General features: G+C 39.6%; 1 protein-coding gene across 3 annotated transcripts in view; it reads right to left on the bottom strand.

The window, feature by feature from the left end:
* ctnna2 (catenin (cadherin-associated protein), alpha 2) overlaps positions 1 to 18,712 on the bottom strand; it is a 360,950-nt gene that overhangs the window by 81,440 nt on the left and 260,798 nt on the right. For all 3 annotated transcript variants that reach the window (XM_056370618.1, XM_056370606.1, XM_056370611.1), the window contains exon 8: positions 8,928 to 9,008. In XM_056370618.1, the coding sequence (XP_056226593.1) occupies positions 8,928 to 9,008 (81 nt within the window). The remainder of the gene's footprint in view (positions 1 to 8,927; positions 9,009 to 18,712) is intronic.

The following is an 18,712-nucleotide window of genomic DNA, read 5'->3' as shown; positions in this document are numbered from 1 at the left end:
TGTGTGTCTGGCTGGATTTGCAATTAAATGCAGTCATTTTGGCTGCAGAAATAAGCTGTAAAAACAACAGTGACATACTATCACCTTATAAAATTGATATGGTGAACTTGTTAGCAAACAGTCGCCTATTTACATAATAAGTAGATATAAAGCAACATTAGCATGCATTTGGAGTCATGTTTCTGGCCACCTGGTGAATGTAATCCCCAAATTCCCTCGTAAGTCTTTTTAGCTTTCATTTTTTTTTATGTCAAACAACTCCTGATAAAAATATCAGGCTCTTTAGCTGCTAAATGCTCCACTATGTTCACCAGCTAGCTGCTTACTTTGTCTTTTTGCTGTTTTGTGATGAGCAGGTAACGTACTATGGGTTTCCCAGATGTTTTTTCACTGAAAAACAGCTGCCTGTCTGGCGCTGGCAGGTAAAATAAATGTTGACTGTACTTAAACAGCTGCCTGCTGCATCTGGAACTGATGCTGATTAGAGCAGTGAGAATGAACCATAACAGTAAAGTTACGGGTTGTAGCTGATAATTTGCTGTGGGTTTACGTTTACATGCGGCTCTTTCACATACAAGTAGTCACGTGAATCATTCTTAATATAAATATATAGATGAAAGCGGCTTTAAAGTTGAATTTCTTTTTCAGTGTTTTGTGAATAGCATTTCTTCACCGGCATTTGAAGTTATGTTAATATCTAAAAACATAACTTGAGCTCATATATATGCAAATGTATTACTTTAGCTATCAACACGCGATGCCTCCAAAAATGGCTGTGTATTTTCCAGTGTCTGAGATAACAGGGAATTAGCAATAATTTAGCTAATGAAACTTTAATGCGTAGCCTCAAAACATTTTTGCATAAAAAGATCGAAAAGATTCACAGATAATCTTGAATTGTTAGTTTAAACAAAGAGATGCAGCTGACAGGATTCGTGGCAGCTGTTCCTCCTTAACATGATAACCCTCAACAATTAAAAACAGCTGTACTAATCAACAAACTAATGGCAGGGATGGAAATGATTTCAACATCCCAAAGCAGAAAGAGAGGGAGATAAAAACAGAGAAAAAAATATGTGAGGCAGTTGTGCTATAGGGAATCTTGGAATCAGCCATCAGTCAAAATATGGCCCAGAGAGATGACTTGACAGATGCATTCATTACAGACAGGATGACAGGGGGTAGAACACATGGCTCATTTCCAACCACTTTGTCAGTTTGGTTACTAAGTGAATACTAATTAAAGGGAGGAAAGACATTTAAATCCTCTGATTTAGTTTAAAGGTTCAAACAAGCAGTTTTTATTGTATTTATTTTAAATTCTCACCCTCCTCTGTGTCTATCTGTCCTAAGCCCAAGAAGTCCACTTCAAACTCTCTTTTTATCTCCAGTAAAAAAGGGCTCCTGCTTTGTTGCACTTGACCTGTTGATTACAGTTATGGTTTTAAAAGCAAAAGGAGTGTCTAAACTTGTAAAAATAATGATGACAAAAATATATAAATATATACAGGAAGCAACAGTGAGAGATGAAGTGGTTGTAGTACTTGTTCTCCATCAAGTCTTCTTCAGTGCAAAACTCTCAAAAAGGGCAAGAGGCTAAAACATACTCGTTTGATGGTAGCCATGGAGGTGCTGTAACTTTTTTTTTTTTCAGTGAAGGCATTATCTGCATACTATTATATCTGTTGAGTAAGTGCACATTTTGCACTTATTTTCTGTTATCATGACATTGAACAAACTACTCCATGTTCTTGTCTGCTAGAGAGGTCCAATGAGGCTCTACTCCAGGGGTCCTCACCCATACAACCACTGCTTTGTACGTTTCAAAGACCTCCTATTTATCCGTACAAAAATAAAAGTTCACAGTCTTATGGCACCAGACTATTCAGAAATGCAGCCATTCGAAGAGGGTCACATGATCACAGGGGCACTGAGATATACAGCTTCTCTCAGGTGAAATAAGGCCCCATTTACTTATGCATTGACCGAGCAGGCCTTAATTCAAATGCATTACTTTACCTGCATTTCTGCAGAACACTAATGTGGGCTTGATGACCAGCCTGACTTAGAGAAGCCAACTCTTGGGCGGATGACAGACTTGAAGAATGGATGATGCTCATGAACAGATGAAATTAAAGGAGTAAGTGCAATCTGGTTTGTTTCCAGGAATGGGTGTGGGGTGTATTATAAAAGGACTGTTTTCAAAATAAGATCAAATATGATAGAAATTTGATAGATGCATGGTTGCTTATCTAAGAATCTAAGTTAGTGGCTTTGAAATGAAATAGAGAAGCAAATGCATTTCCATGCATATTTAATACTATAGAGAATTTCAGAAAACATTCCTGACTAGTTATGTCCGTTAATAACCTGAACTGAAAATGGCCACTATGCTAAACAATTTCCAGTTTGGATGTCTAATTTTCAAGCTTGAGTTGATGGGCTAATTACTGTGCTACAGAAAGCTAAGGATCACTCATTAGCTTTGCTTGACATTTTATTCATCTAATCTGTTAAGACACCTCATCTGGCATATCAAATTTCTTATCAGAAAATAAGGTCAAAGCTCAGTTGATTTCATGTTGAATTGTAATTAAATTCATATTTGCTAATTTTATTGCCATTTCTTTAAACCAAATGGATTTTGTGACCTGGAACAATGACTAACCATTATAACCCCAGTTCAATCAGCACATGTGCTCTACTCTTCACTGATCGGCATACTGAAAATGTACTTACCAAATGAGTGAATGATAAGACTGCACAATACTGTGCGGGGCTCAGAGGCTATACCGTTTGGGACAACTGGCATTTTGTCAGGAGTAATAGCGTGTGGAGCTTTATGTGTGTGTTTGAGACTTTCAAAGTCCAAATGCTGACCTTTAATGCCTGTACCAGTCACAACAACACCGTATCAACACCAGGGCTCTACAGGAGCATTTCACTCACATATGCAAGTGAAAATCAGAGTGTGTAAATGTGAAAAATTTATTTGGGCGTCCCGGTGCGAGTGACTCCAAATTCCGTGGCATGCTGGTTTTAAACCCGTTCTAAATTTTTTTGGCAGTTGAAGAGGTCGTAGAGTGAGATTAGCGGATTGGAAAATATGGTTTATGGTGCACCTACTCATCTCTGTCTTTCTCTGCACTCTGTCTGTGAGCTGAGCTCCACCACACTCAGAGAGTGGAGACCAGGAAGAGGCGAGACCGTGAAGGAGAACATGACGTTGGGTGAAGTGAAACATATTACTCGAGGTGACAACAACTATGCTTATACTGTAAATTATATGCAATAAAACCTTTTGAGAGGAAATAGCCAAAAAGAGCAATTTATTTGAAAATAACTTCCAGAAAAGTGATATTTTGACCTTTGCCCGTAGCTTCCCATCCACTGCTGTATGTGTTAACCACAGCAGTGGATGTGGAGCTTAACTAGCCAGCCTGTTAAGCTAATGCAAAAATTGTTATGAGCAAGTTAAAATGGCAACTGATTGCACATGGCCTAATTGTTTAGCCTAATTTGTCACATACTTTAAAACTGAACAAGTTCTTGTACTTTCCACTCTCAAACCAGCCCCTCCTCCCTCTGTGAGAGGTACCTGCCCAGCAGTGAATCCACATCAGCAGTAAGATGGAGGTGAATCATAGTGACTGATTTATATTTTCTTCATCCTTCACCTAGTCCTTAATGTCAGGAATATCATTTATTTTATGAAGATTTTACATTTGTTTCCTGGTAGATATTATTGAGTTAACATACATATGATATTACTGACTTTGCTGTTGCAGATTTTGCTGATGCTGCTCTAGAAATAATTTTATTATATTTAAAATAGAAATAATAATGTATAACAAATAGAAAATAAAGAAGCTATTGATAAAATCCTAACCACACCCATCCCTAGTTCTAACACTGTTATGAGCAAAAGTTGACCTTTGAGTATAAATTCTATCATCGGCCAATAATGTCAGAACTGGGCTGTTTTTTGTTGGTTTTATTTATTTATTCATGCTAGCTTTCTGAAAAAGCTGCTCATGGAAACTGTTGCATGATTGAAGCCATCTGTGTGTTCATGGCAAAAACACCATGGTTAACGTTAGCAGGCTGAAACGCTTTAAGGTTAAAGCTAAGGAAAGACAATGGTTAAAGTTAATAAAAAAGGCAAACATGACCATTCTCTGACCGCTGTGACCTCTACACCCAGGGGACAGTACTTCTTGTGTTGGTGCTGGACATTTGCATTGCTAACTGTGACATGCGTGACTGGACATGATTCCTCAGGATACTGTGCTGAGTAATATCAAACACAGCACAGACCATATCCCTTTCCATAAACATTACTATCTCTATTTTAATTGGATCAACAACAGTATAACTGACTGCTCGTAGTAAATTAGAATTATTGAACACTTTCATTTCCTTTAAAACTCTCTAATCTACAATAAAATGCATGAAGCCACATGAATAACATTTGGGATTCTTCAGTAGTGTGAAAGATGATGAAATCAATTCCTTTAGAAGTTAAAAAAAAAAAAAAAAAAATATTCTCGCTTTGAGAATCAGAATAAGAAAGCTTACATTCTTCAGTGGAATGCCTTACTAGAATTGAGCTGAGCACTCTGTTCTGATGCCACTGGATGTGAGTGCAGCACTTGACACAGTCCATGACATAGTTCTCAATCATTTTGAGAAGTGGGTTTCAGTTTCTGACACAGTCCTACACTCATTTAATTCTTAACTTGCCAATGAAAGTTCTACTAAAGAAGGTTTTACATCCTCTTCTGCCAGTCCATGACATACTTCTCAATCACTTACAACCTTGTGCTACAAGGGTCAGATTAAGGTTTTTAATGCTTTGCAAATGTGTTTCCTCTTGCCCATATTCTTCACAAACACAACATACATTTTCTTTGTCCGGGAGAAAATATCCAGCTGTATGCAAACATTGGACTTGCTTGACACTGACGGCAAAACCTCCCCTAAAAACTCTCTGGACAGGATAAACTACCATATGCTGTACCTCAAGTTACTTCAGCTACACGGCTATAATTCTATTGATTGCATTATTTTATTTGGTTTATGTACAAGGCCTGTAGCTGTAAAGCTGGGAGTGCTAATTGTTTGGCCCTCTGTTTTGATGCTAAGCTTAAAATGGCTGTGCGGTTTTGCTTTCTTCATTAAACAGTTCCAAAATTACATATTTTTAATCCCCTATCCCTGCGGTGGATAACTTTATCTATGCTTTTACTTCTTCCTGTTTGTTTAACTGTAATTATAATTCTTCATTCTTGAGCCAGAAATGCCTCTCTCCTGTCTGCAGCTCATGCAGATTGAAGTAAGACTTAACAAACTGAAGGAATAGGATCATATTGCCTCTATTGAAGCCTCCCTTCACTGCCTACTGGTTAATTTAAGAATTGATTATTTATTAATTTATTTTGTTTTGTGTGTGTGTTCACCAAAGTCTACGCCCAGCCTCAAAAATGAAGGTGACCATATCTACATTTTTAATTCATTTGTTATAGCTTACAGTTTTTCACTTGACATTCTTTTACCGTAATTGTGTTTTACTTGTGCTTGCATAATTACATCATTTTTTTTTTAAATTCCAAAGCATGACAGAAAAATTATCAGTGGCCTACTTTCTGTATCCGGGGGGCGGCGTGGAAGAAGGCCCGCTGCTGCCAGCACCAGATGTACAGCAGGAAAGCAGAGACTCACCTGCTGCTAAAAGGCTGGTAAGGCGTAAGGGGCACTGACTTCTGGAGATGAAGTTTTAGCTAAAAGACAAGGTCTCCCTAACTGCTGCTTGCTGTCTCAATTTAATGTTGTAAGGTGATAACACATTGCAGTTTTTTCTTTTTTTATCCCGCCTGGTAAGAACATATGTAAATTTCAATGTGCTGCCCTGCTGAGGAGCATGGTTAAGCTTTTAAAGAGCCTTTGGAGTAAGGAGTTAGTTTGACTTCTGCTCTTTTTTTAAATTCCATTTAAATTTTTAATAATGTCTGTGTGTCTTCGTGAACATGCACATGAAATTGCATGTGAATAAAAACAACAACAAAAACAAGACTGATAAGAGGTAGCTAAATATTATACTTGCTATTTTGTAATTCACAAAGAAAAAAAAGTCATGACTGAAAGGGGATGGTTTTGACTTTATACTTTAGTGATAAATTTTAGTGAGAAGGTCTCTCGTCAAGAAGCATAAATGATTAATATCTATTGTAAATAAAGAGCAAGCATGTAATCATTGTGGGTGGAGGAGGCTGCAATAACAACAGGTTGCTAGGCTGTAATTTTCAAGTCATTAAGGTTGGTTCAACATTTATTTCCACCTCCTTGAGATATCCCGTTTGGGTGGAAAATATACTTCAAAAATATACTTCTATACCTGCATGATAATGCTGCCTTGTATTGCCAACCATCAGACTGGGTACTGTTGTGAGAATTTACATTTTGTAAGAAAACAAAATGGGGGTGGGAACGACATGCTTGACATCTACGGAATTTGCCCTGGATAGCAGACAGCTTAGCATTGTCTTGTATGTACACACAACAGCATGAAAGAAAAAACAATGCCGTGTCTCTCTGGCGGTGTTGTCAGAAGGCTTGTTCGGTTTTACCTGCTCCCATTTCACAAATGCTGTCTGTCATTTGTGCTTGTCTGTTCTCATATTTGATCCCTCCTTTTCATGGTAGACAGACGGTGGAGACAGAAATGCTCAAACGCATAATTGTGCTCCTCCCCTTAGGAAGGTCTTGTGTGTCTGCACGGTGCCTCTGACTTGCTATACTCAAAAATGTTTTCACATAATTACAGTATCACAGCTCTATATAATGCCTGCATGTGTGCTGTGAGGTTAGCCCTCCCATTGAAACTCAAAGCTCAAACAGACCGCCCATTCTGTCAAGCCAACCCCTGAGTCAATAGAACATCCTGTCAGAGTGAGAACCGCCTGCCAAGCAGCCCCACCAAATGCCCAACGGGGGGAGAGTTATAGCCTTCCCATCTGGAATGATCCCCTGGTCTTCAGAGGTCAGAGAGGACACAGACACAGATACCCTGTGAAGGTATTTGCTATTGTCAATTTTGCCAGAGTGCATCTCCTGCAAAAAAAAAAAAGCTCTGCACTCCTGCACTGCATGACAGGAAAGGATTTTTTTGGGAGTGAAAGTGTAGTCAGGGACCACAACTGATGTCTTGATGGTTTATGAATGAGTTTGCATTTTCTGGGGCAGGATGCCTACTCAAACGTACTCCAGTCTTTACTAGAAGAAGTGTAATACAAGTCATTGAGAATTTGAATTTGAATTAATAAGAATTGACATGGCACCTCAGAAGCATGCTTGAATGATTGTATTACATCAACAGACACTTATGTGAGCACATTAAGTGTCCTCCTTTTTTTCGAGTATGGTGTCAACATTTTTGTCATACTCTGCCAGATCCTATAGTGGAAAGCACCAGATTCTTGTCTTCTGTGAAGATGAAAAATAAATCAATATTGCTTTTGAGTTTTGACACCGTGTATCACAGGATGAATCATCTCCTCACTCTTGACTATTGGAGGGTAGCTTTTGGAATTTAGGTGATTTTACTCCAGCTTTGTGATACTACTCTTCAGAGTCTGACGATCAAAAGTAGAGCCAGGATCAATATGACTGACTATGAAATAAGTTTGATTTTTCTCTAAAACATTTGGTAAACGTTACTTCGTTCACCATGTCTACCTACATACAAATAAAACTCAATCTTGAAATATTGTCAAGATAGGAGCCCAGGATAAACAGAAGAAACAACTGGCATCGCTGTTTTGGCAGTGCTCCAGACTGAACCAAACTACTGTGTGGAGGTGGCATGTTTGTATTTCTGATGTGAGCTCCGGTTCAATGTCGAGTAGGTCCAGTAAGTGTTTCTCCGTTTGATAACCCTGTTACTGGTGACCTGTTTGGGGTCACTCACGGCAGAGTCATAAATGAACCCCTGTGATCCTTGATAAGAATATGAAACTTTGTAAGGCTCAGCCAGAGACAAGCTCTGATCCTGAGTCTTGCGAATATTGTATGATATTTTATTAATGTTGATGTCTGTTAATGTGATGTGCAATGCTGCTAACACTTGAACTGAGCTTTGGGAACTTTGGTTATGAGTTCATTAAAAGGATAAGTCTGGTGATATTCAATGTTTTTCTTATTGTCAGCATTTCCTAGGAAATGAGAAAAACCTACAAAGAACTGATCCCACTAACAAGTATTGCATTTGTAGCCTGATACACTGTAGCCCATCCCGTGCCATAGACTTCCACTGTTATATATAAAACCTATTAAAAACACATCAGAGAGCTGCAGTGTTCCACTATGTGATGTGTTTTCTAAATAAGATGAACATGGGCACTATTTTTTTTTATTTGATCAAATCCACATATACCATCCACCTGCTGTATTTACTCACTAGAGCACTGAATCTGCTGATGAAAATAGCCCCCAACAGATATATTATTTACTCTAAACGCTTGCTAAAAACTTAAAAGATTAGTAAGTCTTTTTAAATAAATGAATACAAATATAATAAAAACATATATATATATATATATATATATATATTATATATATATATATATTTGTGAGATGTTTTTAAAAAAAAATGTATGTCTTGAGTAGAAACAAAATGGGCAAGAGGCTGAAGAGTGTCATAGACAGGGTAAGAAACCTGTGTACTAGCGAACAGTGCTGGCTTTGGTCTGTTCATATAGCATTTTTTGCCAACACCAAAAACATAAAATATCTCTTGTCTTAACCTTTAAAGTGGAGTGAAAGTGAAAAAGTCTCATGTGTTTGCAAGTGTCCTCATCTCAGCGAAGGTACAGTAGATAAAGTGTTTAACAGGGAGATGGAGATGTAGCACCATGAAATCATGCACTCACCTGTCTGCGCAGGTCCCTGGTCTTTTTGGTCATTTTATCAATGGCTGAGTTCAGCGGGTCGCCTTTCTCTTTCCTGCCAGTCTGTGAAAGGAAATAAAACAGCATGTTACTGCAGTTACAGTACGTGTCATTATGACCTTACTGTCTGACTGCCAACATTGCACCATAGAGTTTATTTCACAGTGTACATTTTCTTGTTGAAGTGACTCAAACAAAGTGTATAGGGTATATTTATTATAGATTGCTGATTCACAAAATACACTTCATCATAGACCATGTGTTGACATTACAAAGTGCTCCTTGATTAGACCGGAGTCAGTGCAAACACGACTCAAACAATTGGGTATGTTACCTAGCAACTAGCCATTCTGGCAGGTATCAATTTAGTTGTCGCCAATTCCCTTGTGTGCCACGCTCCCTGTCACTGCCAACTCCTACTGGTGACTTTAGGAGGGTGTAGACTACCACAGGCTTCACCTGATACACACAGAGTCACCAGCTGCTTCTTTTCACCTGACAGCAGGGAGTTTCACTGGGAGAGCAGTGCGGAGCTTCTTGCTATTCCAGATTTCCCTGCTCTCCAGTTTACAAGCATCCCGACTAAACCAGTAGGTAGTCACTAAGGCAGATACTGGGACAGGATCTCCCGCCATCTTTCATACAGAAATACTGCCAATTGTGTTCAGTGAAATGCCTGGCCAGGTAAGAGACTCCACTTTCAGTTATGCCACCTGGGCGCTCCATTTACCACTTACAAGCTCTACTGTTTTTGCTCAGAAACCATGGAGAAGAGAGGGGAGATCTATACTTCTCCAGTTATTGGATTTCCACTTTTACTATCTAACTTGGAATGGCAGCTTGACTTGAAGGTTAGAAAGATGCTGTCAGTGTCTTGGAGCGAATCATTTCTGCTCCAGGACACATATAAATGATCCTGTACTCTGATCTCTCTGGAGAAATGCATACATGTGGGTCTCAGGCTGTGTACCACTGTGGAAAGTGGTAAAATCCAAACAGGGCTGTTCTGAATGCAACATTTATAAAGATGTTTTGTTTTACTAACAAATTATTGTCACTACTTTATCAAACAGATATTTGCATTGCACTGAACAGGTTACCAAAGCATCCCTAATTTTACCCCAGGGAGTGTGGGTATCACAGTCCTTGTTACTATCACAACACATCATGTGTTTAATCAAAAAGGTCATAAATGCTTTGGGCAAAAACAGATACTTTACAGTTTTTCAGATCCAAGCCTTTTCTTTTGCACAAACTAAGTAAAGTTAAATGAGCAAAATTAATGGAGAGCAACAACGATATTAACAAGTGTGGAAATTGGAACACACCCCTACGCGTGAAGAATGTGCTACATTTACTGCTATGCTGCCAACGCTCCCACAGGTCCTCTCAATCAGCCGCTGCATGAAGTCAAATGCCACCACACTTCAAACTAAAGGTCTACAAATAATCATTCATGTTAATTGCTGTGTCCTTTTATTTTGACAACTGCCAAATGAAAAAGTGAGGCTCATCTCTGGTTTGGAACCTGACCTGCACATAATATTGATCAGTTTATTTCGAATACGTTTCTTTTTTTTTTCTTTTTTTTTTTTATGGATGGTTCAATTTATGTTGTACACAAAAATACAAGCATCCAAGTCTGCTGGTTAAAAAACTTCAGGTTGCTGTGGCCTCATTTAAAATATTTTTTGCAGAGGAAAAAATGGTTAGCAGGATGATCAACAGATTGTAAGACACAGTGATATTCTGTCGAAGCAATACCAGCATACAAAATTATTTGTGTCGTTGCCAGGCAACCAACTGACAGTTCTGCCCAGCATAGCATGAAGGCAAACAACCAAAATGCTCATCAGCCTTTGCAGGAAGACACATACTTTCCTGGTGACATGGATTCCCATTCATACATGCCCATTCCTCTGAGACAAACTGACCACTACTCCCGGATACAACAGGACTTTAAGCAAAGGGGTTATTTAGTCGTTATCCTGTTTAATGAGACACAAAATGTGGTTCTTATCTCTGTGTTGCTGCACTGTTGTCCTGCCCTTTTAATAATTGAGTGGAACAGAACGTCTCATATCTTTGTGTCACAGAGAACTAAATGAGACCCCATCAAACACCCACCTGATAGTAAACTCACCCCAAGGTTAACATTGATTGTCACTTTCAATGCCTTGACCGCTATCAGGTTGTAAAATTACTGTTTCCACATTAGTACTGAATATGCCTTCTATCATACATAGAGAGAGGCGGAAAGGAAGGGCTGCTACTGTAAACTCAGGCCCACAACATGATGACATTGACTATCTGAGTCTTTAAAGGTCATATGTGGTTCAGGAAGTATGTGAGCTCTAGTGAAGTTCTGGTTCACATATCAATGAGAGGGGACCCCCTTTCGAGAGGTAAAGGCAACTGGTCCAAACCCGCTTTCTCTTCTGATGTCTTAAAAAAGACTTGACATTCAGGAAGATGCCAACTTGATGACAAACGACCACAATCTTTGAGCATTCTCCACCATTTTGGATTTGTCACACTCTTAAGCTCAACATGAGTTTCAGTGTGGGTAAGTGCTGTGGGGAATTCACATGTGTGCAAGGTCACTGATGTGACAGGGCTGCTCAATGAAAAGAGCCTGTAGTCATAAAAAAAGATATGATCCCCTTTTCTGTCTAATGTATTGCTGGCTTGCCCTTGGCCAAGGCTCATATAGCACGAGTTTTCTTTCATATGGAAGTTAAACATTAGGAATGAGTCATTTGTCTCCTAGCTCATACTACAGTTAGTCACCCCCTCTTCTAATAGCAATCACACAATGCAGTTTTTCTTTTTTTTTTTGTGGAGCAATGCACCAAATTGAAGGGAAGAAAACGGGCACTCATAATGTGTGAGACCTGACCCGTATTTGACAAAGGGAAACCTACCTGACCCTAACCCAACCAATATACTAACACACAAATTTGTACAGTATGGGCATAGTTTTCATAAATTTGCACATCGCAACTCTGAAACATGCATAGAATGGTGTTGAGCCATTTGTTGATTGACACAAAGGGAGGAGAGGAAATGAAGATAGCATTCACTTGCCTTCCATTATGCGCCACACAATCATACAAGCTCTCACGCTTTGATGTGTATGCATAGACACGCTCGTCTACGCCAAAGCAGAGGACATGACAACGTTAGTCATTGTGCTGCCTAAAGAGCCTAATGTGTCATTAGGGTACCAGAGGGATGTGCAGGATTAAAGATGCTCACCACCTAAAAATAAAAAAAGGGGCTTAACTGGAACCATTCTGAGGACACTCCAAACATATTCACACAAATTTTTATAAACGACAACCTTAATTGAACTGTAAGAAAAAGAAAATGGTCATGCTTTAAATGACACAAACAACTCCTCTTATTCTTATCCATAAGATGAATAGACACACAAAATTGGTGCTCGTGTGTGTGTGGCAGTGTGTGTGTGTGTGTGTGTGTGTGTGTGTGTCTTTTTTTCATTTTCTGGAATCAGAAACCCCAGCTGTTTTATTTTCTCAAAACTCTGAACTCTTTAATCTGAGTTAAGGAGATTAAAACTGCACAATGATGTCAGTCTAAAGGGACAAAGACCCAGCACCTGTTATTTTGAACTCCTATTGACAACTGAGCAATAGCTATCGGTATGTATATTTTCTTCTAACTGACTCTCATAACTACTTCAGCTCTTTGTGTATTCATGTATCTTTAAGACCAATGCAGCATGCTTCTGACAATTACAGTCAGTCAAGTAGACCACTATTGCTAAAAATATACTTCCCTTATACTGTAATTACTCCTCCTTTGATAGGTCAAAACTCCTTCAACACACGATGAAAAATGTATTGCTCATGTTGGGTTTCCTGAAAAAATATAAAACACCCAATTAAAAACACTATGCATGAATTCCCCCCATCACAAACTTTTTATACAAGGCAGTACACAATGATGAATCATAGGTTAGTCAGTGCGTCAGGCTCATATTCAGCCTGGGTCGGTCAAAACTGTGGTTTTTGATATGTGCGTGCATGTGTGAGTGTGTGTGAGAAACAAAGTGAGAGTGACAAACTTAAGCCACATTATTGTATTTATGTGCCCATGGTGTTTATCTGGGAAACTATTTGACTTGTCTCCATTCCTATCCAGGTGTGCCCTGTATGTGTAAGAAGTCACGGTCTCGAATTCACAGCCATTAAAAGCTTGACAACACAGTGGGCTGTTGATTCAACTGACTCCCATACAGCAACATTGATTGCTTAGTTTTTGACTTCCACATAATGGAATGTGCATGTTCGCTTTTTCTAGTAAACACAAGTCCCTGTGGTGTTTTGCAGACAATGTTCCCAACTGTCCCCATCCATTATTTTCTACCCCCTAGAGTGCGCTCATTCCTTCCCAGTTGGGGAGCAGAAGATAGAGGAGGGTGCCTGAAAATAAGCATCTACTGTGCGGGGTAATGGAAGCAGGAGCAGTGGAGTTATTCTTGCCCACTCAGGAGATGGCTGGTGGACGGTGCAAGCTGGTGGAACGGCCGAGGGCCCTGAGTGTGTTCGCACTCTGAGGCCCTCCCAAAGTAAGCTGTGTAATTCGCTGGTGCACTGCAGTGCAAACTGCTTCACTGCATTTCTGACCTCAAACCCTGTAATGGTGGAATAAGACATACAGTAGTGTGTGTCTGTGCAAGCTGGATAATGTCCAGAGGAATGTGGAACCTGGTTTCAGGTATGCACATTTTTCTTTTCCCTCCATATTTTGAAACATAAAATAAGAGCTAGTGCTCAAATGTAAGTATTGTTTCAATTATAGAAGTTCAAATGTAGAAGTGTATTACATGCATTTGTAGCTGAGTGTTTTTTAGTAGCACTGGGAAGCAATAGATTTCACATTGTGGTTCTTTGATTTCTTAATCCAGACAGTTGTCGGTGTTTATTTTATGGTATTTGTGAGCATTATGTGAATAAATGTCCAAAGCTTTTATTTCTGCCAACAATGGAATGAACAGTCTTCATGAAAACGCAGACGATCAATATTTTCTGATGCATTCAAAAGTGTCACGTCTCTGCACGTCCCTTGAAACTAATGCAATAAAATTGACAACGGGGGGGAAAAAAATGCTGAAATGGAGGGGTGGTGAAAGAAGTGAGGAATGAATCTGGTAATTCATAGGCAATAACATGGCAAATCAAAGGAATGGGCAGATGAATCAGAGGGAAGAAAATAGCAGACAGGTGGGGGAGGGAAGGAGGGGGTGGGGGGTATGAGGCATTCTGTCTCATTGTCTCCCAAGATCAATGTGTTAAATGATATCAATTCCGGCTCCTTGTCAATTCAATTAGGCAGGAGCGAGAGGTACAATTACTGTCCAATGTGGTTACACTGTCTGCAGCGGGCTTAAAGGGGAAGTCAAGCTGATAACAAGAGGGTTAGAAAGTGTTTGTGTATGTGCGAGCGGGGGTTGGGGGCTGATAACAGTGGTAACATGTTGGTTGGGTTACCAGCAGATAATGGGTAGCTAGATCCTCATTAAGATAAGTTGTGCTCCCTCAGCTGTAGTACCATAGATGGGCCAATTTGACTTGTTCTCATTAAGTGGAACTTAAAGAGGTGCGGCGGTGGCTATCAGCTAGTTTGATTACAGGATGGCGAAACAGAAATAACGCTACAATGCCTGCGGCTGGAAAAAAAGAAAAAAATACTTCCAGATGAGCGGCTCAGATTAGAATTGTTTTCTTTTTTTCTTTTTTTAAATGAGATGACAGAGCAACATAGAACAGAAATAGATGCCATCTTGTAATCTCATCATAAGCCCCTGGGAAACTAATAGATATACAGTGAAGGCATACTGCAATGGTGGAGCAAATAAGCACAGAAATATCATTTACAGTGCAATATGTGCATGTATTGCTATGTTTGTAAGTGTAAACGCACACACACACACACACACTGAAACCGCGGTATGTCAGCTGTACATTGTTCTGAGGGGGTCAAAGGTGTAGAAAAATAAATAAATAAAAGTTAGATGCAAAGATTATGTGATTTGATGTGATATTTCATTTTGTTTTTCCCACCATCCATAGGTGGAGCCTGTCCGTGCTCACACTGGGCATAGAGCCAGCCTGGACAGGTCTCCACTCTATCACGGAGCTCACATATACAGAGAGACACCCATACACACTCACGTTCTCACCTACAGGCAATTTAGAGTCTCCAATTCACCTGCATGTCACAGGTGGACGTAGACATTGTACAAATACAAGATTATTCTACACAGCTAGCAGGTCAGTGTTGGATAAAAGTTTATGATGTACACAGAAGGTAATAACTCAGAAATACATTTATCTGTAATTGTTTTTGCACCTTGACCTCCCATGACACTGGTCACAAAACTGATTTGGAAAGAGAGTAGTGGGGTTGCAGACAGAGCTTGACCCTCTTTTTGTGTTACACTGGGGCTAGGCGTTGCAGGTTGTTAAGCATGGCATTGCACTGTATACAAGATTTTGGATGACATTGACCGGACACATTATTTTTACACCTTGCCTCCCAGGCATTTATGTGCTTTGGCTATTTTTGTGACTGTCTCAGATAATTATTATTTTTTTTTTTTTTTTTTTTACATGCAGCTGTTTACAATGAAACAAGACTGAAAATGAAACAAGTCTTTTATATCACATGGAAAAAGTTTGTTGCAGGCACTGATGCATAAATGAGTCGCGTACTGTTAATGTACGTAATGAACATAAAAGCATGCGGTTGTGAACACCAGACTTTCTTCGTTTTCATTAATGAGGTATAATGAAAGTGATAATGACCTAAGGCATGGCTCTCACTCCTTGTCCTTGGGAATGCTGGTGCACTACATGTAACTCATTATTCTTTATATTTCACAAATTGTACACATCAGTTACAATTTTGAGGAGGACCCACAGAATGCTTATCTAGCTTGTTTAATGATGAAAAAATGAGACACAAATTGTTAACTAGGATTACAGTGAATAATTGGTTTGTGTTGTTAGCGTTATGACAAAAGAAACTTATCAAATTATTGATGAATGATTATTGATGAAATATTACATGAGTATTTCAACATTTAATGACAATGTTACTTAAAAGTGTAAGCAGGTAGCAGCACACATACACACAGACACACACACACACACGGACATACATCAATACTTCTTAAACCTATTAAAATTTTGCTATGGGAATATGAATGAGTATCCAGAGCTCCTGTGTGGCGCCTCAGGAAAGCTAGCACACTCCCAACACCTCATGCGCTGCTTATACGAGAGCAACATGTCTTTTCTCCTTTCACATGGTTGCCCATAGTATCTATAACGGTGCTGTTTGAGCCTGGCAGTCTCCTGTCAGTTAGAGTTAATCCAGCCGAGAACGGCACTGCCTGAGGAGGAGCCGGAGTGCCTTCTGGCACAAGCTCTCTTATGTTTAATGGCTGATGCCGTTTGCTTACTCCTCTCATTACACTGGTTCATGTTTAGACTGTGGGCCTGTCACTGGCTATTAGCATTTGTGGTCAAGCAGGCTGTGGATGAGAGGAAGCATCTGGCTTATCATCAAGCACATCGTAAGTACGAAATGAGCAGTTTGTTTAGGATGGGGTAAACACCGACTGAAAGATTATCACCCTGTGTGCATGGATACACGGTTAACTGGTAGATTGATGCAACATAAAAAATGAAGAGAGAAGAGCAAAGTGATATGTGCAAAGCATTTGTTTAGGCTAAATGTAGTAGAGCTATATATGCCTATTTTTTTCTTGATTAGTTTTGGGGCATTTTGCCTTTGTTTGAAATGACAACAGTGAATGACAAGAGACATATAGAGAGAGAAAGCAAGGAGGATGACATGCAACAAACGTCCTGAGCTGGAATTGATCCGACAACATTGCAGTGGTTTGCATCTCAGACCACAAGGACACAGGGACACCACTCTATTCTGCATACGTTAACATAACATCCTCATCAAACTCAGGCTGGGGGCTGGAGCAAATCCAAATTATCCAATGGACTTTTTTTCAAGGTAGTTACTGATGGCTTCATATAAACTGCTGGGCGAGATCATTTCAGCAAGTGCACAAATAAAAATCTAACCGAACATACTGTAAGTGGAAAGGGAACCATGAGGGCACAGAGAGGAAGCACAAAACTGAAAACTGCAACAGAGATAGAGGCAGTAGCAGAAACTGACAACAAAATAAACAGAAACAGGGGAAGACATAAAGCAAAGGACATTTGGTTGCATGTCTTTCTTTTCACTGTGCCCTTTGATTGTCAGACTTAATAAGAGCATATGTCACGGTTCTCAGTAAAGGGACCCAAGAGCACGACTCAGGAAGCAGATGTAAAAGTAAAGAGTCTTTACTTTAAAAAAAAGAAAAAAAAGAAGCAAGGATACAAAAATCAAAGCAGGCAAACAAAGTACAAAGGGTCGGGCTGAGGCAAAATCCAAATAAACACGAGCAAGGTCCAAAACACGATCAGGAGCAAAACAGGCAGGCAAAGAACAGAGCGGTGGTGCACTGAGGCAGATGGCACAAAGACAATCCAGCAGACAGCAAGCGGAGGTGGACCGGTATATATACTAGGGGGCTAATGAGGGAATGGGGAACAGGTGAGTAGATGGGTGGGGAGGAGGAGCAGGTCAGGTGACTCTACTGGCGGGAAAGACAGGCAGGTGGGAGAGACAGGGTATGAAACGACAGCAGCATTAGAACATGTATGCACAGATGACTGGACTGAATGAAGACTGAGCCTCAAAACCATGACAGCATATTCAAGAGCTAAATTACTTTCTTCTTTTTTTTACCTGGAATAATCTGGAAACTTAATTATCACAGCTGAGATGACATGTAGAAATGTTTTTATCTGAATGATAGAAAGAAGACTGTTTGTAATGGATTAACCTGCCATAACCTGAACCAAGGTTTTCAATTCAAAGACGCTAGCTCTGGAAAATTCAGACCTTCCTTTTCACATAGAGGGAGGTTACAGACATCATAAAGACTTTATTATCCATCTCCCTTAGTCACAGACAGTACAATGGCATTAGGAGGCTGTAAACTATCAACCTCCATATTTCTGTTTTTACAGTGGGAGAAAGGTATCCCAAAGCAGCCTGAAAAATACAGGCATGTCAGTGACTGGGTGAGCCTAGACACAAACTTGGAGAGGTATCTCTGGAATATAACAAGGCTCAGAAGTCCATGAAATACTCAAAGCTTCCCTGGAAGCAGTGCCCAGCGTGTGAAGATAATGAACTCTTGTACGGCATCTAAAGAATTTTGCTTGAAATGATACTTCTTTTTTTTTTCTCCCCGCTTTCCACATTTAAGGCTGAGATCCACGTTTTCATAAAGTAAGAGTTAAAGTGGTTTGAAAATATTAGCCCTGAATGTCCAATGCAAAATGTCTGAAAACATCAAGAAGGTTGAAAATCTACCCTGGTAATTACGGTCTGATTGGCCTGCCGTTCCTTTCATAGTTCATATTTTCACGACAAATGGCACAATGTGTAGTAACATGTAATGGGGCGTCATGCAGTGATGAAGGGTTTTAAGAACAGAAGCATGAAGAGAATGGGGAAGGTTAAATATTAAGTGTGTTGGGCTGTAAGCCAAGGTTTTAGGTGCATAGTTTCAGGAGAATAAGAAAAAGAGTGAGGGGAAATGTCTGGTTATCAGACAGAAAGAGAGAGAGCAGGGGATAAAAAAGTCTAGTCCTGCAGCA

The sequence above is a fragment of the Seriola aureovittata genome, chromosome 3 (assembly GCF_021018895.1).
Source record: "Seriola aureovittata isolate HTS-2021-v1 ecotype China chromosome 3, ASM2101889v1, whole genome shotgun sequence".
Taxonomy (NCBI): Eukaryota; Metazoa; Chordata; class Actinopteri; order Carangiformes; family Carangidae; genus Seriola; species Seriola aureovittata.
Note: the sequence above shows the minus strand (reverse complement) of the source record. Positions and strands in the feature narration are given on the sequence as shown.